Consider the following 24,156-nt stretch of genomic DNA (forward strand, 5'->3'; position numbering starts at 1 on the left):
GTATTTTGGTTATGACCTTTTTCTTAGTTCTTGTCTGAAGACTTCAAGTGTGACTACTGGTGTGTGTTATTAGGAAACACCAGTCTGATAATCATTGGGGTTTTCTGAGGCATTTGCGTCTTCCTTGGAGACCTGATGAGCAACTCTTAAGCAACCAGCTTGCCTATGTGTCATCAGAAAGGCTTCTTCGCTTGAGAGCGTCAGATCCTGTTACTGATTCTTACTTTCATCCTCCTAGTATTTGCTGTGGGAGCTCCTTTTAGTTTTTAATTTGATATTCAGTAATTTTTTCTGCATTGACCGAGCTCCTCCCCCCACACAACTATTCTTTCCCACCATTCTCCATGTCTAATTCTTGATTCTTGTTTTTAAGTCATCAATGTAGCCAGTCTTAAGTATGTAAATGGTAACCTGTGGGTTGGAACCCTCGCTCTTGCAGTTGGAAGATAATGGATATTATAACCCGTCTGAATTTCCCCCACTCTTACTCTCATAACTTCTGGAGTTTCTTCAGAATGTGGTGTATTTTATTGTGCTCCTATGTAAGATGGAGAATTATCTATTAAAATTACATTTTCAACATAAAGTTTTTGATGACTGGTAACTGGCATCCTACTAAATAAATGCATTGCTTGGAAACAAATGTAAGTAATTCAGAATAAAATTGTTTATAACCCTAATATTGTAAATTTTTAAAAAGCTATTAACAGCAGTTGTCATTTATAATAAGTGTTTGAGCTCTTTAGAGTGTGTCTTTCAACTAAGGAAACTGAATTTCATTCTGGGGCCAAAATGAACACGCAAGCAGTCAAGTAGAGATCAGCTTTACCTACCGCACATGGCACTGCTCGATGGCTAGTGTCACACAGCGATTTCTAAGTGATAAAATTCCACATTTAAATCCGTTGCACTATAAAAATATCTAAAATAGAACTTACTTCTACTACGTTTGTGATAGAAGTACTGAAATAGAATAATCGTTTTCATTTCAAATATAATGAGTTCATAATTTCATGGCATGTTTTTTTCTTTGTAATTTTGATGAGTCCCCACTGTTTTGATAACAAGAGCCAGTTGTTCACTGAGCTTCCTTAGGGTTTAAGGGGTTCTGGGAGAGGGCGATGTAATGTTTGAAAACTGGTAGCTGCATCCGGCTGTGGGCGTTTTCCTTGGTCCACACAGTGGCTGGGTAAGCCATTTTGAATTCTGTGCCAACATTTTTAGAAATTGGGAGATTCCAGAACTTTGGTAACTTGAATGATGTGGCACCTATGGACATGACCCACCTTTGTACATGGCACCTATGGGAGGAGCAGGGCAGCGGCCACCCTAATGAGAGCTTGTCCTTCTCCAGATTCTTCCGTTGTCCCAGTCACCTCCCCGCCCACCTGCTGCTTTCTGTAGTCCTGTTCCCTTACGCCTTTGACTTGGTAACTCCTCGGCTAAAGCAACCGTTGCCTTCTTTAACAAATACGTGTTGAGTTTGTGCCCAAGACCAGATTGCTTGTCGGGGAGGATTAGCTGAATGAGACTGGCATGGGGCTTTCTTCCTCTCATGGACTTTTTAAACTAATGAGGGAGGGGACACGGACAAGCAGCAGTTGGAACTGTCGTGGTTCTCCAGGACAGGGACCAAGTACTTGGGAGGGGCTGCCCTCTGGATTCTAGCCAGGTGAACACCTCCAGGCAGGGGGACAGCGTGTGCAAAAGGCCCGGGAGAGGAAGAGGTTGCACATAATCAGTGGCTTCTTGAAAGTCAGCTGTGGCCGTTCATGAGCTTTTCTGAAACCCTGAGGTGTTGATAGCTGTTTTTTGTATTTGATTTTAAAATTTTGTTGTAGTCTCCTTTGCTGTGACTTGCTTCCACAATAGTTACTCTTGGTCCTCTCAGCGGCAGCCTAATAAGATCTGAGGAGTGTAGAACTTAAACCCTGCTCTAGACCAAGAGCATACTCGAATACAAAAATTCAGAAGATGGAATACAAATCAATACAAAAGCCACAGGTCTGTGTGTAATACTGCTAACGGAGAGTGTGGGAAAGGAAATGTAGTATTCTATAAGGCACTGTAAACACAATTTTAGCTAAATGGAACCAAATGGTGTCATGGGAATGATGGGAATTGCCCTTACTTTTTCTATCTGATGGTCCAGGAATCTTTTGGCTACTCTAGGCGCATCATTTTCTGTTGAAGTAGCAAAAGTTTAAAAATACACTTACCTACAAAAGCTGGCCAAAAAGAAAAAAAGCAGCCATAATTTATAGAGCAGCTAATTCCTCAAGTCTAAATTATTTAAGAAAAATGTATTTCATTGGATAATGTATTTTGGGGCTGGGGGCAACATTTTATTTAGCTATTTAGCATGCTGCTTAGTTTAAGGAATTATACCAGGGGTTTATTTTTTAAATGACTTAATGATCACAAAAGCAAAACATGTTGAATGTAATAACTTGAAAGAAATACAAAGAATAAAAATCTGTAATCCACCACCAAGACTGGTGATACTTTGTCTGTTTTCTTAACTATACCCCCTACATTAATTTCCATTTTATCATTGAGATTGGAAATTGGGAGGATTGGTTCAAAGAGTTGGCTTTCCTACAGCCTTGTTACAAATTGGGTCAGTTCCCATTGGCTGCAAAACTGGGAGTTGGACTAAAAGTTTTCCTGGTAAGTGTAGAACTCTGACATGAAGAGTTTGGGTCCTCCCTCCTTTCCCCAATTTTGTCTTTGCCACCCTTCAGCTGATCTCATTTCACATGTACCTGTTGGTGTGGCATCTCAGGTGAACGTAGAATTGCTACCAAACAGAACCTCTAATGACTACAGTTGTTTCAGTTTCGGACTGATTCTAGAAGCATCTAGTAGTTAGTTGCCTGAATATTCAGACCTTGTAGTAGAGCAACAACTGAAATCCCATTGTCTTGCAGAAGTACATTTTATGGTTCTCATTCAGGAGCTTTTTAACATTTTTGCTGATCTTCATATCTGGGGGACAAAACATGTTTTAGAAATTACAAGTGATAACTTCATGTCCCTACCATGGAGAGTAACTAGTGTATTTACTTTTTACACACTCCTGATCCAGTCTCGAGAACCCACCACATGACTCCTTTTGAAATAGTTCCATGATCTAGATTAATAAATCCCAATCTTAAATTTCATTATAACCTAGCAAATTTACAAAATGTTCAGGCCTTATGTTCAAAGAACTACTTGACTTACTCAGACCTGTCAAGCAGCTTAGACATGATAGGTTGTTGCACTAGACTTGAACTAGGTGCTGTTTTCCTTAAGTTTAAGTTTTGGCAGGAAGCATTAGGACTGTGGGTAACCAATGCAGAAGGGCCACATGCTTGCAATCTTTTTTCCTTCTAAAACTAAATATTTTGAGCTGTGCAGGCCATTGATCTGTCGAGTAAGTGACTCCATTCTGTCATTGTAGTGAAAGGCATAAACAATTTTTAATGAATAGACCTCTGAGCTCTGATAAAACTAATTTTCACGTCACAAAGTACTTTTTTATAACCACTGAATGTAAAACTATTCTACGTGTGTGGGCTCTACAGACAGGCTGGGGCTGGGTTTGGGCCTGTAGGTTGAGCTGTCTTCCCCTTGGAATGAGTGATTGATCACTCACTGCTCAAGTGACAGAAGCAAATGTGTCTCTACTTCCCTTTTTAAAAAGTGGTACGTTACTGTTAATCTAATAATTCAAATAAGTATTTGTGCAGGTTTCCTTTTTACCCTTTGATGTTTATACATATTTTGATAAAAGTTATACAGATTCAGCGTTTATCAAGTCCAGTTTTTTCGTGTAAGAGATTATCCTTCTCACATTGAAAGTTTCTCAGAACGTTCAAAGTTAAAATTACACAAGTTTTTAAAAAATCTGAAACATGCATGGGCTTCTTTTTGGAAAGTGACCTTTAACAGATAATGCTGTAGTGAGTGTCCTGCTCTTTTCAGTGTTATTGAAAGGACCTCCACCTGTGGCAGCATATTTCTTTGCTAGCAGGATGTTGACTAGATGACCATGATTTTACTCCGTTTGTAATTTAAATTGATGCCAGTTTTATAAATCCTGCAATACACATCTTTGACCGTATTTAGGTTGTGCAACTTGTATTTGTTGACTAGATTCCCAGAATTGTTGGGTGAAAAGGTTATATTTTATGTCTTTATAACATTCCATTATATTTACTAGTTAACCATTACCCCTTTAGGCGTGGGCATTTTATTTCCATGTCTTACCATTTTAGTTGCTGTATCTTGGTACATAAATCTTTGTCCACATTCCAGGAGATTTCTAGTATAATTACTTGATCAAAAGATATGTTTAAGTTTCTTGATATACACTGATGGCCAAATAAAGTATCACTTCACTAACTTGAGTGAATGAGTAAAATTGAGAAAAGTAGGAAGACTTAAACAATACTTTTGTACATGTCTGGACTTGTGTTTCATAAAACCAGGAAATGTGATATTCAGAGGGTAATTAATAGCCCACATATTAGGAAGTGTAACTTTGGGAATAATTAGTTGACATCACATCAAATAGAGGAATTTAAGACTAGTTTGTAGCAAAAAGACATGGAGCCTTTGAGTAAAAATGGCCTTTGCTATATGCAGTCTAAAATAGGCCTTAGGGCCTTCTCATCCTACTGCTAGAATTTAGCCAATGGCACTAGTCAGAAAGATTACCAATAAGAGGGAAAAGGTAGCACCAAGGATGAGATCACTTTTCAGCCTGATTTTTGCTACAGTTCCATACGAAATGGAGTATTTGGTGGATCATATTTTTAAATAAAATGAAAAAATCTTGAGAGACATTTCAGGAACTTCTGATGTGTAAATAAACACCTAAGTCACTGTCTCTACTAAATGTAAGTTCCCTGTGCTACAGCATTAACCTAGGCAGAAAGCAGACACTGATTGTGCAACTGCTGGTCAACGCTCAAGTTTCCAGTGTGACAACCGTAATGCATTAAGAATTTATGAAACAAAGTGTTGGTTAGAAACTTGGGACAAAATCAACTTCACAGCAACATTCCAACTTGAACCAATTCATTAAAAATTATATTTTAATAAACTAGTGTTTAGCCCTGTGTCACTCTGTCTACAAAATTGTGCTTAAAGAGACCTGTATAGAGAATTCTTGTATTTCAACGTGAAAATACTGGAAAATGCCAAGGTTTCTCTTTTCCTACAACTGAAATGAGATTTGAGTAGAACTTTTATGTGAGGATCCTAAAGTTGGTCTTGGGTAAACAATATTTAGAGGAAATACAATGGCAGGCAGGGTGCCTAGAGCCAGTTAGTTACCCTTTTAAAGGGAGCTGCAACAATTAAAGTGGTAGTGTAGCGAGCATCTACAACACATTACAGCAAAACAGCCTAAGTTAAGAGGTCTTGAAAATTACTAAAACAGCCCCGTGACGAAGGGAGAGGAGCAATCACAACCACAGCGGTACACCGTTCGACTGCTGTCTAAGAAGATGAGAAATACCCATTGAGAGAGTGATGGCAACACCTGTTGAGCAGTTGCTTTTAACCTGGCTAATTCCACTAGTAAGGACCATACATGGAAAGTTGTAATATATATGTACCGCTACTGAGATAACATGGCCATCAATGGGAGAAACGTAATGTTACTGTGGAATGCCAGACAAGTTTTCACTTGGTCTTAGTTTAAGAAAAAAAAAAAAAAGATACTTTATTTCCACTTTTATTTGATGTTTCCAAATATAAAAAAAGTCAAGATTCTTACACCAATTATCTCCAATGAGACCATGCAAAGCAATTCAAAGTGTATACAACAATCATCCCCCCCTCACTTTTGCTGCTTTATACAACTGTGTGATCAACAACAGAAAACTGAATGGCATGTGCCTGGTTGGAAAATTTCACCTGTTTACAAAAAACAAAGCCAGCAAGGAACATACAGGATAGTTGCTACTTCGAGTCTGCAAGTCAATTTACAAACTTAATTTTACTTAGGAGGCACATGGGACTGGAAATTTTAGCTGCCCAATTTTATCCAACTACCGCACAGAAAGCACGACAGTCCAAACACTCTGTAAACTTTGGAGTGCTGAGATAATAGACACGTTATCTGTAGTAGATTTAACTGTTGAGCCTGAAAATGTAGGCTTTTTCTCTTAACAGAAATTTTCTTTTGGGCCTTTCCTCTTATTTTGCTAGCCTGGGTTCCAGAACAATAATGAAGAAATCCTCCTTTGAAATGTAAAGTGTGACAACTGTGAAGTATCCTGTTGCATTGTACACATTTTTGCTAGTTGCACAGACTAAAGACAGTTGGTTTCTTAATAGCACTGAAGAAAATCCTGACCCAGTGGCACTATTTTGTCCAAATGTTTCTGACCACAGAAAATTATACAACAATATTTATAGGCTCACTTTAAAGAGATGGCTGACATTAATACTGTACATATTTTACAGGTCAAATACATAGTCCACGAGTTTATAAAATAATCATGCATTAACTCTAAAAATGTCATGTACAAGAAAGATACCCCCAAGTACTTTTGACAGCATTTCAGATGGACACAGTCTTATATACAAAAACAATCCAGTTCCTCTGCTGTGTGAAGTATGTAATTTAAAGAAACTTCAGACATTACTGAGAAAACTTAGTCCATTGAATATTCATAGAAAGTGTCAATCTGTGGGTTTTAAAATGTTTCCTTTTTAAAAAAACACCCAAAATACATAACCTCTGTACAAAGAAAAATAGAAAAATTCCGATGATCATGTTTGATCACACTACATAATTTAGAATGAAATGTCATTGGTTAAATTACTCATTCCTTTGACAGCATTAATTTGTGAATTAATGTTTATAGTTAGTTCAGCTGCATTTATGGCACAAGATCTCATTTTTAAAACAGTGGCACCAATTTTCATTAAGTGTAACAGCACTCTTATTTTTAGCAGCTCTTGTATTTTTAAAGGTTAATTTGTAGAACAAATGTGTAACTATACTTATTTACTACTTTATTACTCACCAGTTACAATTATTTACAAAAAGCTAATGTCTACATATAGAATGATCTTGCCCTTGTCCCTCACCCCATATCTTATCCAAAGGTTTCTCCTACCACTGCTTTTTTGACCTTTGGGGAAGTGCAGGAGTTTCAAGAAGGTACCTATATGTATTTTAGATAGGATTCTTGATTTTAATAAGTATAGACAAGTAAAAGACAAACTAATTCTTAGTTCAGGTTCCAGTGCCCCCCAAATTAGCTGTATGATAAATAGTACCTATTGACAGTCTGTAAAGGTGAGACAGTCTAAGGTGCCTGAACAATCTAAGTCTGTAACAGCTGAGCAGCAAGACAATTTTAATCGTGATGCAGTCACCACCAACTGGCATTTGTTAGACTCCAATCCTCTCTGTGGTTATTGGTAACCAGAACATGCAACTAAAGAGGTGTCACTAAACTAAAACAGAATACATTTTGAAAGCAATTTACATTGAGGAAAATACAGTTCTCAAGTATTCTGTGTAAAGAGAGATTATGGATAAAGGGAATTGGCACCCTGCGTGCTAACTCAAACTCCATGAATACAGTTTCCACGATAAGATGTGTTTGCTTCATGTGTTTTGTTTACAATAATACACCTCCCTAAAACTCGCCAACTACACAGTTAAAATTTTGTTAAAGGACAATTGAGTTATAGGGGAATTGGCCATGTATGTAGCTAGTGACATGAATACCAGTTGTAAAAATTGAGACAAATGAGTTGATCAATTCCTGAAAATAGCAAATGAAGTCCTTTGTCAAAATGGTTATTGCACCATACAAAAAGAATCCAAATCTGGAATTTATGAATTAAAATTGTGATCCTATGAAACAAGTTTTCAGATGGATGGATTTTTTTTCATTCTGAAATGTGTTTTAAAGTTCTATGTTTAATATTTATAAAATTGTTTAAGTTGTATGAATGGATTTTTTTAATACCAAGAATTATTTTTGGAAATTTCCAGAAGGATTTGTTGAATACGTTAATGCTGTGAATGAGAAAACAATTTAGGGGTAAAATATACCCACAAGTTAAGTTGACAAAAAAACCACAGACTGACGTTACATGGACAAAAAGCTGGAAAAAATGCTGTGAGAAAAATGACAACCAAAATAACAAGGAGTAGGATGGGGCAGGGACACAGTTAAGGCATCTAAAAAAAATCCACATGGCTTTGGCTTATAAAATATTTTACACTATTAAAAAAAAAAGATTTTGAAAGCATCTGAAAAATATGCAAATTGTTTGAAAATCCTGCATGGCAAATTCAGACACTTTGCAAAGGTCATTCAGATGTTTGCCAAGGAAAAGAAGCCTCTCGCTGTGAGACTGCACATGGTGGGAGAGGCCTTCCCCATGCTCTCTATCTTACACTAGACGGCAAGCCAGAGGTCTGTGCAGCAGTTACGAACAAGGTGCTAGTATCTGGGAGAGAAGGGACTGTGGCATTTCCATTGGATGGAGAACAACCCAGCTTTAGTTTTTCCAGATACTCTGCATGGACAGGCTTATGACACTGGAGAACTTTGATGGCATCTTCTACTTTGAACCACTCTCTCTTCCTTCCTAAGAAAACAGTAATGACATTGATCACTATAAAATAAAGTCAAAAGTAAGCCATACCCTGTTAACAGGACCCCTCATTCTTCTCCCATAATGACTTTTTTTTTTTTGGAATGGCTCAGATGAACACTATGCTGAAGAAGAATTTTAAAATAATTCAAATATGGAGATACCTATATTGATCTTCCCTTCTCTAAAAGAAAGGTAACCAAAAATAATTTAAGATAAAAATTGGATACAAATATGCAATCAATATTTGAATTAAGAGAATTCAGACAGCAAAAGAAAAGGAACTTACCTATATTAACAGAATCTTCCCAATCTTCTAATATTTCCGTGACAGTAAGAACATAAACGTATGTTCTGTGCTTTCGGTCTTGGTTCTGCTTGAATATAAAAGGGAAAGCATTTTAATCTACAGGTGCCAGCCATGTACATATTTTTGAGGAAAAACTTCAGTGGTGGCATGCTGATCAGCCAACACAGGCAAGTATACTTATTAATAGTTGTATAACCCAGTACAGAAGTGAGTTGATTATGTAAGACAAAACATTGAACATGGTGGATACTAAACGTTTTATAACTTTGATTTCTGCCCATCAGGCAGGTAATCTTCATAAAGAAAATCTTAACACTGGAATGGAATCTATATTAAAAGAATGGCATTCCTGTCATTAGCCCAGGTCCTGCTGTTCCCGGGGACTAATGCCCACAGCCTTTCACCGCGACGCAACAGTGCTTCCCTCAGGACCTCCGTATCTGCAGGGTGGTCTCCCCAGTCCATTCGGAACAATCCTGTGAGCTTTCCGATACGCACACAAGCACAGCCCTACTAACCTAGGCGAGGGCCCCTCACCCTTGGCATCCATGCCATCAGCCAGGATGGGTGGTTTTTTAAGAGACATCAATTCAGTTAGTTTGAGATGAGGTATTTTGAAAGCTTCCAAATGACCTGTATACAGCCAAGGTTGAGAATACCTGGTCTATCCAATTTTGGAATATTATTTTTAGTCCTATATATTCAAACTCAGTTTTACCCATATTAAAACTGCCACCTAATCTTGTCTCGAGTTGCAAAATTAAACAAGTCGGCCTAAAGATTAAGGGGCTGCTCATCTTCATCTCAGCTCGTTAGCCTTGGGCACTGTCATCTACAACTAGAGATAATGGCCCTAATTTTTTCCACCACAAATAGCCTGAGTAATCCACTCATTCAAACTGTCTGGTCTTTGGGAAGGAATAAGAATGGCAATAAATTAGAGGCCTCTCACATAAAACATTATTGTTCATTATTTTTAAGAATTCGTTGTCTTACCTCTATGCCTGGCAAATACTACCTTTATTATGTTATGTTTACAAATGTATGGAAATCACCAGGTTAAATGAGTAGGACAATTCTAATTTTCGGAAAAGTGATAATGATTTAAATAGTAGTCTATGAAAATTCAATAGTAAAAGCGTTTACTACTACTACTACCAGTATTATATAAGCTTTATTTATACTGTGAAAAGTTTTCTTCAAAAATCCTGTCAGCGTACTGACAAATGAGCTATTCGTACCATGGCTACTCTGAATTACAGAAAACTCTCAATATGTTTTTTAGTTTAACCAGGAGGTGGTGCTATTTAGCTAAAGCAAGTGCTGAATGCTGGAAAAGTGTGAACAGTATCTTAAGAACTTTACTCTCAACAATTGTGTCCTGGGAATCAATTCTACCGAGTTCTGTTAGAATTTTTTCTGAAATCCTGTAAAAAGGCTTAAAAATAAAATTTACATGGTTCTACCAGAAGGGTGGAGCTCATCCTTACAGATCATGGGAAAAAGTCAATGTGTGGTATACCGTAGATGTAGGTTGAATCTTGGGTGAAAATCTCTTTCAGAATAGTGTGGGTCTCATGACCTGCCCTCATTTCTCCCCACGTTCCACAGAATACCTACTCCTTCCAAATTCCCTCCCCACAAACTGCATTCTGCATTCAGTAATAAGGGATTATACAGAAGAGAATTCAATGCTTTCAGCATCTGTTCTATGTATCTGAGCTTTGTACCCTCCCTCACACAGCCCTTTAAGGATAGTCACTGTGTATACTGTCTAATGTTATGTGCTTAAGGTAAGGGTACATTTTCAGACAGTGTCCACCAGAAACCTAAGCCCTTATGTGATACTGAAGAGACTGTACCTCCTAAAGTCTATACCTAATAAGTATGCAGTGAATCAAGAGGTAAATCTTTCTACATCAACTCCACTGTATTGTCATAGAGAAGTAACTACCACCATAATAAAGCTGTATATAATTGATGGTACAGGAAGGTTAAGCCATTTTTGCTTCCCTCCCTGCTAATCCTTAGACTTGCCTACAGTTTTGGAGCAATGTCTAGTTCAGGCTGCTGCCAGATTGTCTGGCTGGTTGGAAGGAATCATGAATTCTCTTATCAGCAAGCCAAGGATTACTCTGTAACTCACCTCAAATATGCCCAGCAGTCTGCCTAATTTTCCTTTGACTCCAGCCTGTTGAAAAAAGATGAAATGTAAAAATCTTACCTTTTCGTAACAAAGTTGGTATGAAAATTACTTTCTGGCTATTTCAATTTTTGAATCTAAACAATGGGCTCCTGTACCAAGCCTGCTTCTGTGACCTTTTTCCGGTTGTGCTAAGGTTCACGGCCTGTGGTTTGTTGCAACACATGATTTCATTTGGTCCCCATGCAACGTCTTGTTGATCAGACTCATTGTCATTTATTTTATAAGAAATGGCAAGGACTGACCGAAAATGAGACTTTCTACAAATCTGGGACTAACTTCCTGAATGAAATCACTTTTCTCTGTGAACTGATACATACTCTTCCCCTTTCTTTCTTAGAGGCCTACCTTTCTTTGTTCCCAGCCTCAGGAGGTCCAATTCCTTCTGTGCTACCCGGCTCCTGCAGAGGCCTCCTTATTTTACCTAATACTGTAAAGGACTGACTGGCACTTCAGGGCCCCCCAGTCAAAGCCAGACTGTGTACATGCTGTCTTCTCTATCTGCAATGTGTTCTTCCCTCAGGAAGCTGCTCATCCTTCAACACCCATCTCCATGAAACCTTTCTGACTACACATCAAGGCCCAGTGAGAGCTTTGCATTTGCTTCCTACTTCAGTAACTCTTTATGGCACTTAATCCATCCTGTCTTGCCTGTGAGTAAAAGCAAGTTGTATATTAAGTGTAAGAAAACAAGCAAGATGGGTGCTTTTGTGCATGTATTCGCACCCCATTTTACTGAACTTCCATATAAAACACGTAAAATCAAAGCAATTTGCTTCTTATTCACTTGACAAAGAATCACAGCACCTGCTTAGTGTCTGTTCTTGCTCCGTGTGATACTAACCTTGCTCTGGGGTTATATATTGATCACTGACCAGACTTCTGTCTGTTACTCAACTGCATATTATACAACTCCGGGGGGGGGGGGGAGCTTCCATATTGATTTTAGCTGTTGTACAAGGTACTTAGCAAAATGCCAGCAATAGTCATATGCTTAAAAATGTTGAACTAGGCAACAAAAAGGTACCCATGTGACCAGCTTGTCTTCTTGCCTTCTCCTTAGTGTACGTAGCAAAGTGCCTTGTTTGTGAACCAGAAGACTATCCTGTAAAATCCCAAAATACAGTCTGTGTGAAAAGAACAAAAAGACTAGTGCTCGCCTCACCTCTTCGTAAACCTCCCTCACGGCAGCTCCGCCAGGCTCCTCCTCGGGCTCCATCCCTCCTCCTGGGACGATCCACTGGTCCGGGTACCGACTGCTGCTCACCAGCAGCACCTGCAGGACGCGCGCACAACCGTGAGCTCCCGGCAGTGGCAGCACGTGCTGTGCTGTAAGCAGCATCCTCACCCCCGGAACACAGCGCTTACCGGGCGGAACCATGTCTGTATTAACCCTTTTTACATTTCATTAAAATTCGTAGAGGTCACACATACCACAGAAAAGCCATTGCTAGCCTTTGTAAACACTCTTTCTGGATTCAGAATTCAACAATAACACCATCTCATGACTAAATAATTCTTACCAATGAAATCATTTCAACTACCAGATTCCATGAGTAAAACTCTCTAATTGGGTATTAACTAATGATAAAAGCAGAAACTTAGTTTAGTAGCCCCAGAGCTGTACGTACTGACATTTGTGGCCACGTCCATTATTCTTTACTTATAGAATCTTATTATTCTTCCAAATTTAAGGGTATGTGACCAAGGTTGCCCTGTTCCTTCACCTATAAAATGTAAGAATACTTAGAAGATGCTGTGCAAAATAGGAAAATTCACATAAAGCTGATACTAATAGAGAATTCCTGTTTTATCTATACTTAAGATTAGATGGAAAGAAGTACCCTTCATATTCCAAACCTATATAAATGATCAAAAGCCACTCCATTTGGATAATAAACAGCCGTCATTTATGATCTAGGACAGGGTTGGCAAGCTATTGCCTATGGCCTGTTATTGTACAGTCTGTGACCTAAAAATGGTGTTTATATTTTTAAATAATGAAACTCAAATTTCAATGTCCATAAATAAAATTTTGTGAGAATCCAGTCACTCTCATTCATTTCTGACATACTGTCTCTGAATGTTTTTGTGCTACAATAGCAGAGTTGAGTAGTTCTGACAGGGACTGTATGGCCCGCAAAGCCTAAAACATCTGATCCTTTACAGGAAAAGTCTGCAGACCCCTGATTGAGAACAGCATTAAGCTTGAAATGTACAAACACTTTTAAAAACACAAACGTTATTATCACAGTATTATGTATCACAGAGTATACTGGAGACTCAAAATTTCAACAATACCTGAAACAGTGATTACATATCCATCTTATTAAAAAACTTTTGTGGGCTAGGTAAAGTTGAAATTCACCCAAGTTCTGGGGCTGGCCCTGTGGCTCACGTGGTTGGAGCGCCATGCTCCTAACACGGAGGTCACCGGTTCGATTCCCACATGGGCCAGTAAGCTGCGCCCTCTAGAGCTAAGATTGTGAACAAGGCTCTCCCGTGAGCAGCCGGAGGTTGGTGTGGGCTGTGCTGTGAGCTCCTAATACCAGCATGAACCAGGGAGCTGTGTCCTACACAACTAGACTGAGCAACTAGACTGAGAAACAACGGTTGAACCTAAGTGGGGAGGAGGAAGGGGGAAAAAAAATAGAAATTCACCCAAGTTAAAAAATAAAAAAAAAGTCCGGGCTGGCCTGGTGGCTCAGGCAGTTGGAGCTCCGTGCTCCTAATGCCGAAGGCTGCCGGTTCGATTCCCACATGGGCCAGTGGGCTCTCAACCACAAGGTTGCCAGTTCAACTCCTCGACTCCAGCAAGGGATGGTGGGCTCCGCCCCCTGCAACTAAGATTGAACATGGCACCTTGAGCTGAGCTGAGCTGCCTCCCGGATGGTTCAGTTGGTTGGAGTACATCCTCTCAACCACAAGGTTGCTGTTTCGACTCCCGCAAGGGATGGTGGGCTGCGCCCCCTGCAACTAACAACGGCAACTGGACCTGGAGCTGAGCTGCGCCCTCCACAACTAAGACTGAAAGGACAATGACTTGACTTGGAAAAAAAAGTCCTGGAAGTACACACTGTTCCCCAATAAAGTCCTGTTCCCCCTCCCCAAATAAAAAAGTCTGATAAACCAGTGACATTTATGAAAATAACAGATGTCTTACCCAACTTGAACAAAATGTTTGTAAAATTACCTTAGTATTAGTAGTACTGCCTTCAAGTAAGCAGTTCTTATCAAATTAATCAATTTGGAGCGAAGTTTAATCACTGCTGTGGGTCCTCATTTTTAGACACACACACCAGTAGTTCTATCTGCCCAGCTGCCTCCTTACTGACAAAGCACCTGCTGGCCCTGAAGAGTTCGCAGACAGCACTGGACTCACCTACTTGGGTAAGCTGCCAGGAACTCAACCTTCCCCCCAAACTCCGGAAAATATGGTAATGCCGGTCCAGGCACATAACCTTCCGAATCTGAAAACAAAGCAGCACACCTTTGCCTGTGGACACGCCATCAGCGCAGAGCAGTGATCCATTAATGCTCAAGAGGTCTGAACACTGTTTCTCTCACTCTGGACCTCGTTAGGATTATGCTTTCCGCCAGCATTATTCCTTCAAGTAAATAACTGGCAGAGCAGTGAGTGGCAAAGTGAGAAAAAAAGCACTCTAAATTAACACAATGGTTGACAAAACCTCAACTCCAATACTAATGGCTGACAGTGAGGGTATCACCAAATCCAAATATAGCAATTTTGGTAAAATGAAATGTAAGGTCTTAAATTTAAGCTTTCTTAAGTATTAGCAAATAGGGCTTATGTATCAAAATCAGAAATGTAGAGGCAAAATAAGCAAACCTGCCAAAAATTGGAAAACACGGGTTTGAACTTGCAGGTGTTTGTAACTATACAGAAGATCATAACCAAGCTGTGTTTCATTCCTTGATGCACATAATGATGGGCTAATAAGATACCTTTTAGTGCCCCGGTTCCATCATCTGTAACAAGTAACTATCCTTATAGGATTAAGTGTTAATGAGGATGAAATATCTTAGATTCTGGCCAAAGCACTCACTGTTGGCTTTCACTAGCTCTTCTGCTTTCCCACCAATTGAGTTGAATCAGCTTACCAAGAATTAGGCTTGTTCCCCCAAATTTTGCCATTTGTACTTGTTTTATTAATTACTGGGAGTTAATGATGAAGTGAGGACAGAAAAGAACTATCCAAAAGACTCTGCAAAGACTTATTAGAGGTGGGTTACTAAAAACTGCTATCAAATTAAGCGTGGATGAGGCTACTATAAAAGATTGGAAAAAATACAAAAATCCAAAGTCTGCAAAGGTCTCTAAGTTCAGAATCTACCTTAAACAAAGTGAAACTGCAAATTAGATTTCACCTTTGTATTTTATTCAAAAATGAGGATTACCAAGGGTTTGTGGTTATTCAGACCATGGCTCTATATGTTAAGACTGGCAAATGAAGGTAAGTTTTTAACATTAAAATAAAAATGTTAAGGCACAGAAGCATTATATCTTGCATCAAGGTGAAACGAAATGGTAACTAACCACTGGAGGTCCTGACTGCAGAGCTGGAGGCCTCTATCCTGGTCACCAGGCATGGGTTAGGGATAATCTGGTTCTATTGCATGGAGAAAATTCTTACTACAAAATTCTACACTCTCTAAGCAACTTCCCTGATTATCTTCATAATTGGACAGAATGGTGCAGGTGGCTAGCACCCAAAAAGTACATCTTTCTTTAGTAAATAGCGAATTTCAAAACCATAGATATTCATAATGTTTGAGTCCTGAAAAAATGAAACTCAGTGTCATGTATCTAGGTCAATGACTGTTATATTCCCATTTGTTCAAGATAAGAACTAAAGTACATAAGGTTAATAATGTTGAAAAACCCATTAGTATAGTCTGTGTCTGCTTTTCTGAATTAACACTTAAGCTTCCAATTTAAAATCAAATCTTTATCTATAAGACACCATTAACATATGACTACACTTCCAGAAGTCAGTGACATGTAACCTCTGCATGGTTCAACATCTCCCTTCATAAATTACTATTTAGAAAGCCTCAAGAAAACACGTCTATGTAAGTTTCGGACAAATGATTTCACTGAAACCAAGAACTCATTGTGTGTTCACATTCCAAAATGTTTAAATTTGATCAAACCATTAACCTGAAATGCATCTTTCCCAAAATGATCAATTTAAATGAGTCATTAATATGTGTGGTACAGAAATGATCATCATCTAAATTACTCCCGTTTCCCCGAAAATAAGACCTAGCCGGACAATCAGCTCTAAATGTCTTTTGGAGCAAAAATTAATATAAGACCTGGTATATTATTATATTATACTATTATATTTTGTATACCAGGCCTTATAGTATAGTAAAATAAGACCAGGTCTTACATTAATTTTTGCTCCAAAAGACACATTAGAGCTGAGTGTTATTTTTGGGGAAACAGGGTAGCTTAACAGATTTGATAAGCCTTTGATAATGGTACAGATTTGAAAACCAGTGTGTTTCATTAAGTACTTGAATACTCATCTTGAGTACGTCATGTGGAGTTCAAATGAAGCCACATTTGTGTGGGGAGCAGAGGCCAGGGGGAGGGAGGGTGGTAATTAAGAAAGAGCAAGAACTGAGGGATACACTATAGATGAGAGTAGACAGAACTACGGTGGGTCTGCCAGGGTAGAAGGAATGACTCTGCGTGGCATAAGCAGAGATAAGGACCATGCAAACCCCTCCAACACACTGAAGAGGCTAAACCCACAGAACCACACCCCAGAGCATTGTTATTCACCCCGCCCCAAGCTCTCTGAACACTTCTGTAGCAGTCCCAATCTACTAGGACCTCTAATATAGTATTAGCATGCTAAATAATGCTCTAAAAATGCGATTATTGAAGTTAGCAAAGATAGGGGACTCAGTAAGAGGATACACCAACAGCTGACAGACCCATCCACTGGTCAGTCGTAGGTTTTAAATTCCTTTTCAAGTACCTTTCTGGGTATATTAAACTTTGTATATCCAAAAAGACGACGGTCTGTCACATTAGTGACCAGATGACAGAGATAAAAGTAGACATTCGATGTTCCAGATAAGTCAGGGCTGAGACCAAAGGAAGGATTTATGAAAAGGAGGCTAGCCAACCCACCAGGCTGCAGAAGGACACTGGAGTCACACTCACAGCCCAAAGCCAATGCTTAGAGTGGTGTGAAGCAGAGACGCTTCTTCCTCCTTGCTCCAACCTGACCACCTTCATATACGCACTCCTCCTCTATCAGACTGTGCCCCTTTCCGTGTATTGGACAACAGTCAGAACAAAACACCATTTACCTGGCATTCTTGAAAAGTTATTTCTCACACTTGTCTTTTTCTTAGAAGCCTAACATTTTAAACATTTGGAATAGAAGTATTTTCCATTCTAAGTAGTGGTAGTGGTCGACCTGGAAGCAGCCCTGAGGTACTGAATGAAGGGTTGTCCGCGAATCGGAATGATCTGTAGTCTAGATCTATACCCTATATTGCCCAGCAAATCCTCCTCACTGGGCATGTGTAAGAGCATGTATACTACATACGTCCTGTACATAAAGATTTGGTTTTAAATTGGAAACTTAAGTGTTAGTTCAGAAAAGCACATGTAAGAAATGCTGTTCAAGGTCTATGCAATTCGGTCATGGCTTCAGAAGCTCGAGGTACAGGGCGTGTTAGTCCCCTACACCAAAGGGCCTCAATGCCGTTTCAGCTTTTACTCTTCTAACTGCTGTTCTTGGTCACTGCCTCTGGGAACAAGTAGCCACTACAGATTATTCCTCCTTCCCAGTAAAAACGTAGCTAACTCTCCAGAGAACCCCTCAAGTGATCCCTAAATCTAAGAATAAAGAGTTTTGTGAATTGTAGCTATTAGAAGCTGTTTCAGGGTGGTTGTTCTTTCTTCCCCCATTATCATGAACCAGGACAACATGAATGGTTAAAACACCTCCACCACAGTTAAATGTTCTGTCAGCATTTAGCCAAAATTAGGCCAGCAGCATATTAAAAACACCCACAATGCACACAGACATTTTAAAAGGTCATAATGTAACATACAATAATGGTTATTATATCCACTAACCAGCCACCTACTGCTATTATTAAGCAAATTTTGGACTACAGAGTCACAGTGCAATAGGAGGATCAGAAATAACAGTTCATTCTGCAAAAACGTGTTTAACCCAAATTAGATTATATGGGATTGGTAGATTGATGTATACCAATAATGGTCAATTGGGTTGATCGTGACGTTTTCTTCCAGCAGGTCAATGTTTTGAAGTGATCGGGTAAGCTTTTACAGAATTAGAGAAAGCCCTGGAGATATACCAAGACCTAAGGAAAAAATAGATGCAAATTCTACAGAAGTGCCTTCCCTTGATACAAGTGGCGGACTGAGTGGCCAAGGAAGCCCTTCTTTAGGTCTGGGCCATGTGCAGGCACAGTTGTAGAGGTTGGTGGCATTCCCCTGTGCTAAGAAATTTCCTTGTGTTTAGAAAAGGCTATCTTTGGGTATTTATTTAATTTTAATGCAAGTGGCCTCAATTTGAAGCAAGGATCATCAAGGACTTAAATCTCTGAGAAGTATGAGCCCCAGAGAGTATGTCTGAAAAAGGTGGACTGCCTATTGATTCTAAGTGTAAAAATGCTAGTAGAGATTGAATTGTACTGATATTTCTTATCAGGACTGCTTTTGTTTATTAGAGGTCCGGTTTTGGAGTCCCATAGGTTCTGAGACTCGGGTAGAGTCCCATCAAGTCTTAGTTTCAGTGCATCATTTATTTTGTAGAACTCAGATGTTTCAGGGGTATACATTCAGCAGTTAGCAGACCATCTGTAGAATGCAGCCCCTGGCTCAGGGACCTAAAAGCTAATTAGAACACTAGTCCGAATGGAAGGGCAGTGGTCAGTTCTTACGACTGTTATCAGGATCCCACCCAGAATCAAGTCATTTCTATTTCTCTCTTTAGCATGCTCGCCTATTTTGCTATCATTCGCAAACTTGAACTATCATTTGTTCTCTGCTATCCTAAGCTGCAACCCAACCAGACCACAGCCAGGATTTGCTCTGTTTGTGATGCTTGGTCCCTCCTTTCCCATTCACAGAAATCCAACTCCAAATGACTACATTGGATCTTAAGCCTAGAGCATCTGATGACACTTTCACTTTATTTTATTTCCTTTTATATCAGTCATTTATCTAACCTCCTGCTATGGAATATGTTCCTTAGGAGCTGACACTTTTCATCTTTTCATCCCTGTTAAAACTGTCAAATCCGCAAACATGCTCAATGGAATCCATTTCTGGTTCACTTTTGTAAATGCATGGCATAAACACAGTATCCCAGCTACTCTATGAGACATTAACTTGTGGGCTTGCCTGGAAGCCCAATTACCAAAACTAAGGGTGGTTCCCCACAGAAATAACTAGCTGAGGAGAGGATTAAAAGAACATGAGATTTAGAAATAAAGGACCTGGGCTCAAAGACCTGCCAGCTTCTGTGACCTTGATAAGTTACTTCTGCTGCCCAGTTACTTCTGTCTTCCTATACAAACGCTAGTGCTTATTATTTAGCACACAGGGCAGCAAAACATAAAATGGGAAAATATATAAAACCACCCCCCAAAAATAAGACTTGCTGTAGAACCGTCTTGCCTACAACAACCTGCCTGAAAGTAAGGGCTGAGAATTCCTTCAGTGTAGGCACAGCCAGATCAGAACACTGCATAGCTTTCGGGGGTCAAACAGCAATTACTATCTATTCTTTTTCAATTTACACTATAAACATCTCATGCTAAAATATTAATAAAACATATATTTAAATCTCCCAACCAGGATCTAGGTATTCTTAAACCCAGTAGGGGGAAACAAATCTTACCTAAAAAGAGGTGGGTTTCCAGCTGGTTTGTATCCTATCCTTGGAGAGCTAGCAATGTAATTTCACCAGAATGGAACAAATTCATAGCAAAGCACCAAAATGTCCAGGAAAGCTAACAGGGTTCATTCTATAATTATCGTAAAATCAGAAGGTGCCCCAACTATACACAGCTACACCAGACATTAAACTTGGCTGTGCATTTTAGAGAATTCAAAGCCTTCCCTCAGAGCATATTCTCTAACAAACTGATTCACTTAGTTTCTCAACCCAGAGATTATCAGATTTACAAAGTTTTATGTAACGGATTTATCTAATAAATTCTCTAAATCTTGCTCCTTACTTCATTTTATCTAATGGCATTAGTATTTTATTTTGACTCAGCTAGGGGCTAATTTAGCATTTATTACAGTATAAACAATTTCCAAGTACAAAAAGAACTCTTATCTGCTGAGGCAATTTCTGAAGTTCTCAGACTTTGTTTTACCATTCACACAATTTGGATCATTTCAACTTCCTCTCATTTCCCTCTGGGAACCTGTGTTTTACAAAGCCTGAATTCCAAGTTCAAGTTATGGCAAGACTTCAAAGTCACTCCTTGAAGAAAGGCTTCCAAGCTCAGCCTCACAAAAACTCACTCATTCAGCAAACAGTGTGCACACATTTGCTATGGCCTGGGCCCTGGGCCAAGAGCCCAGCATCAGGAGCAGGCACCGGATCCTGAATTCTGAGTTCTACCACTTCCTAATTATGTCGTTTGGGCAAAGTACTTATGCTCTGCAAGTCTCCTCACCTATAAACCAGCACTAAGAGGATTAAATGCAACAAACTGAAAGGTCTTCTTCAGGCAGTGCCCTCCCACATGGTAAGCACTCAACTCAGAATGTGGTTACACAACGGTGAGCATATCAGACAAGATCCTTGACCTATCTGGATCACTTTGGGCAATTATATCCTTTGATATTCAAAAGCGTGCCTTGTCCTAATGAGCCCCTTCCCTCAAGGAACTTCTAATCTTTTCTTTTTTTTAATAGAATGCACTCATGGCTTGTAGACTTTGTTACTATGTAAATGTTAGAAACCTTTTGTCTACTGTAACACTTTCTAGCTCTCTTAAGTAGGCCCAGCGCATAGACAGACCAAATTCCTCTGAACACTTCTTCAAAATTTAGGTTTAACATGTAAAACCTGCCAACTGAGCACGGAGCACCACTGAAAAGCTTGGTTTCTTTTCAAAACTAAAGACAAAGAGTTTGAAGTACACCATTTTGAAGCACTTTGATTTCTGTTAGCATACTAAGAACTGGGTGTAAACTATGTCATACTCACCTAACCACAGGGACTAGCGATAAGAAGCCATGAGATTCCCATCTCCAGCCTGGAATCTTATTGGACACAGATGGTTATAGAAGCAGAACTCAGCATGTTAATTTTTTCCCTGTCTAATCATTGGAGGAGTGGCATTGCTAAAAGATTTTCACTGGCGACCAACCATTATTACCCTAAGCAATTTTAAAACAGTGAGTTATTTTAAAGTCAAATACATGTAACTGAAATAAGTAAAAACTGCTCTCCAGGGAAACCTCCAGGATCTCACTATCAACCCAATGCAGATGGATAAATTTAGAAGAGTGACTGCTTACTCTTAGAACAAGAAAGACTGCTCCACTCCAGATGTCAAGCCAAACACAGCAAAGTAAAGAAGCTTTGATAAATACGTCCAGAGCGAAAGATTACTGTCTGAAAATGGCAACTTTGCCCATCTCTAGTCCATCTTCTCCCTTCTGGCGTTATTCCACTTTCCACTAACCACATTTTTCTGCAGTCAGAGAACTTCAAAAGGAAGCCTTAAAAAAAAAATCAAGTATAATTATGATAAGTGCTTGTAAGTTAAAGGATCCCCTTAAAAGTGGAACTGACAGAACTAGACTGAATGGGCTTTCATCTTAAAGCACAGGGGCTGTTTGGTATTCCACAAACCTACCTAGATTTAATCCGAAACCGCGAACTGCTGTAACATGGAAGGAACATGTAACAGACGCAGAAGAGCTTGGGCTGCAACACTCACGCCATTTCTACCCTATTAGCACTCAAGGTTTATCTGGCTTTGACGCTCAACTCGCGGGTTAAGATGGTGACTCGGCTAGGTGCGACCTATACGGCCCCGGGCCTTCCCGGGGGCCAGGAGGCGTATCGGCCTCCAGTCCTCACGACGGTCCAGTTGGAGAACGTTGGGCAGGGCGAGCCCCTTTGTCTCCTCTATCAACCAAGAGAAAGAAAGAAAGGAAGGAAGAAGGAAGGGGAGGGAGGGAGGAGGGGGAGGGGGCTAATCCCTCGCGGCTCTACAGCCAAACAGAGGGGCCGGCGGGGAAGGGGAAAGGACAGGGCAAGGACCCCCCCCACACACACCTCAGCCTGCCCGGCGCCCCCCGGAGGCACAGTGCGCGCCGGCCTCCCTCACCTCGTCCTCCTGCTCACTCCGGAAGCACAGGCACGCCGCCCGCTTCTTGAAGCCCTCGCGGTCATAAGTCCGCGTCTGGTTGGGCTTGAACTTCATCATAGAGGCGGGCTCTTGCTGCCGCTGCTGCTCCGGCCGCCGCTGCGGTGGCCCGGCCGCCGCCACCCCGCCGGGGAAAGGGGATGAGGGCGAGTCGGACGCAAGGGCGCCGGCAGGCGAGGCGGCGGCCCGGGAAGGAGCAACGAGGCCGGCCGGTCAGTCCTGGAGCCGGCGGCCGCTCTGAGGCCGGGCAGGTCGCAAGCGCCGGTCAGTGGAGCCCAGGTACCAGAGGGGAAGCGCCGCCTTTGCCGGGGCGTCCGCCGCTCTCCATGGAGCCCGCCAGCAGCTCGCCTCCGCTCCCTCCGGCCGCCGCCGCCGCCGCTGTCGCCGTCGCCGCCGGGGAAAGAACGAGGCGCTAAGATTGCACCACGAAGAGACAGTTGCGGACACTCGCGCCGACTGAACAGCAGCGCCGCCCCCTCCGCCCCTATTTAAACGGCCCGCGCACGCCCCGCCCCCGCGCGCGCCGGCTTGCGCGCGCCACCGCGCCTGCGTGCCGGGACCGTTGCGGCGGCGGAGGGCAGGTGGGGGCGGGGCCTCGGCAGACGGGTGGCTCGGGTTCCTCGGGTTCCGGGACTGGGGCTTCGGCGGAGCGTGACATGGCCGGTGCCCCGCTAAAATGCCGTGGAGTGGAAAGAGGCAAAGATGCCTTCCTCCCGGTTTATAAATCCTGCGACTTTCCCCTTGAGGACTTTAAATGCCATCTCCGCGACAGGGGCTCTACATCCATCCTCAGCCAAGTTGCATCCTGGTCAGGGAATGCCAGGAGGCCTGGCAGCTATTGCAGGGTCCCTGCAGTGACTGCAGACACGTCCAGAATTCGCCCGTCAAGTGAGGGGAGAGAAGAGAGTGAAGACCTAGAAAGGTGAAGACGTTGGTTAAGAGATTTTATTGGGTTTTTGTTGTTGTTTTCCAGAGGACAGGGAGAAGGAAAATTTCGTTTTTTTAAAACTGTGGTTGTATTCTTTCAAGAGTTAGCTGTGGATAACGTCGCCCACTTTGTCCCATCCTTCAGATGTATTCATTAATACTGGCAATGCCTAATTTTTACTAAGTGTTTTTTTCTGGTGTATATTATGTTAAGTAACAGGCACAGCCAGGTGCTGGGGCCACCACACTAAATATAATGGGATGTCTGCTATCTGAGAGCTTAAAGTCTCCCAGAGACTTGGGACAAACAACCTTTAGATTTCAGTGTGTCACACAGGGGCTAAAATAGGAGCCAGGAGGCCAGGTGTTGATGAAGCTAATCCACTGCATCCATCCTGCCCCCTCCACACAGGCCCAGCCCGGGCTGCTTAGGTCCAGGCACATCTAAGCGTTCGTTTTTGGTTTTGTTTTTTTCATACATATAGCTCTTCATGCATAATCTGGTCCCACGGTGAGTTAGTGACCGCTCTACTCGTCAAGCAAAAGTGGGAATGAGTGCCCGTATACCCACCCTCCGCACGACTGTTCGTTTTTTCCTTCCTGGAGGGCCTACTGTGTGCCAGGCACTGACATCTAAAACCTGCCCCCACCCCTGCAGGATCTTAGGCACCTGAGA

At 41.0% G+C, this 24,156-nt stretch overlaps 1 protein-coding gene across 4 annotated transcripts; it reads right to left on the reverse strand.

The window, feature by feature from the left end:
• Positions 1-5,712: 5,712 nt before the first annotated feature.
• Positions 5,713-23,014, reverse strand: NUDT4 (nudix hydrolase 4). Of its 4 annotated transcripts, none has more exons than XM_074325281.1 (6): positions 22,515-23,014; positions 21,697-21,900; positions 12,298-12,408; positions 11,076-11,120; positions 8,909-8,996; positions 5,713-8,613 (listed from the first exon to the last, which is right to left on the reverse strand). In XM_074325281.1, the coding sequence occupies exons 3-6, from the start codon at positions 12,349-12,351 to the stop codon at positions 8,411-8,413; spliced, it is 390 nt and encodes a 129-aa protein (XP_074181382.1). In that variant the 5' UTR covers positions 12,352-12,408; positions 21,697-21,900; positions 22,515-23,014; the 3' UTR covers positions 5,713-8,410. The 4 variants fall into 4 exon arrangements, with proteins under 4 accessions (XP_074181382.1, XP_074181384.1, XP_019565856.1 ...); XM_074325283.1 differs by having other exon boundaries at positions 8,909-8,993; positions 22,515-23,013; XM_019710297.2 differs by lacking the exon at positions 21,697-21,900 and having other exon boundaries at positions 8,909-8,993; positions 22,515-23,012.
• Between the last annotated feature and the right edge of the window lie 1,142 nt (positions 23,015-24,156).

The sequence above is a fragment of the Rhinolophus sinicus genome, linkage group LG02, assembly GCF_036562045.2.
Source record: "Rhinolophus sinicus isolate RSC01 linkage group LG02, ASM3656204v1, whole genome shotgun sequence".
Lineage (NCBI taxonomy): Eukaryota > Metazoa > Chordata > Mammalia > Chiroptera > Rhinolophidae > Rhinolophus > Rhinolophus sinicus.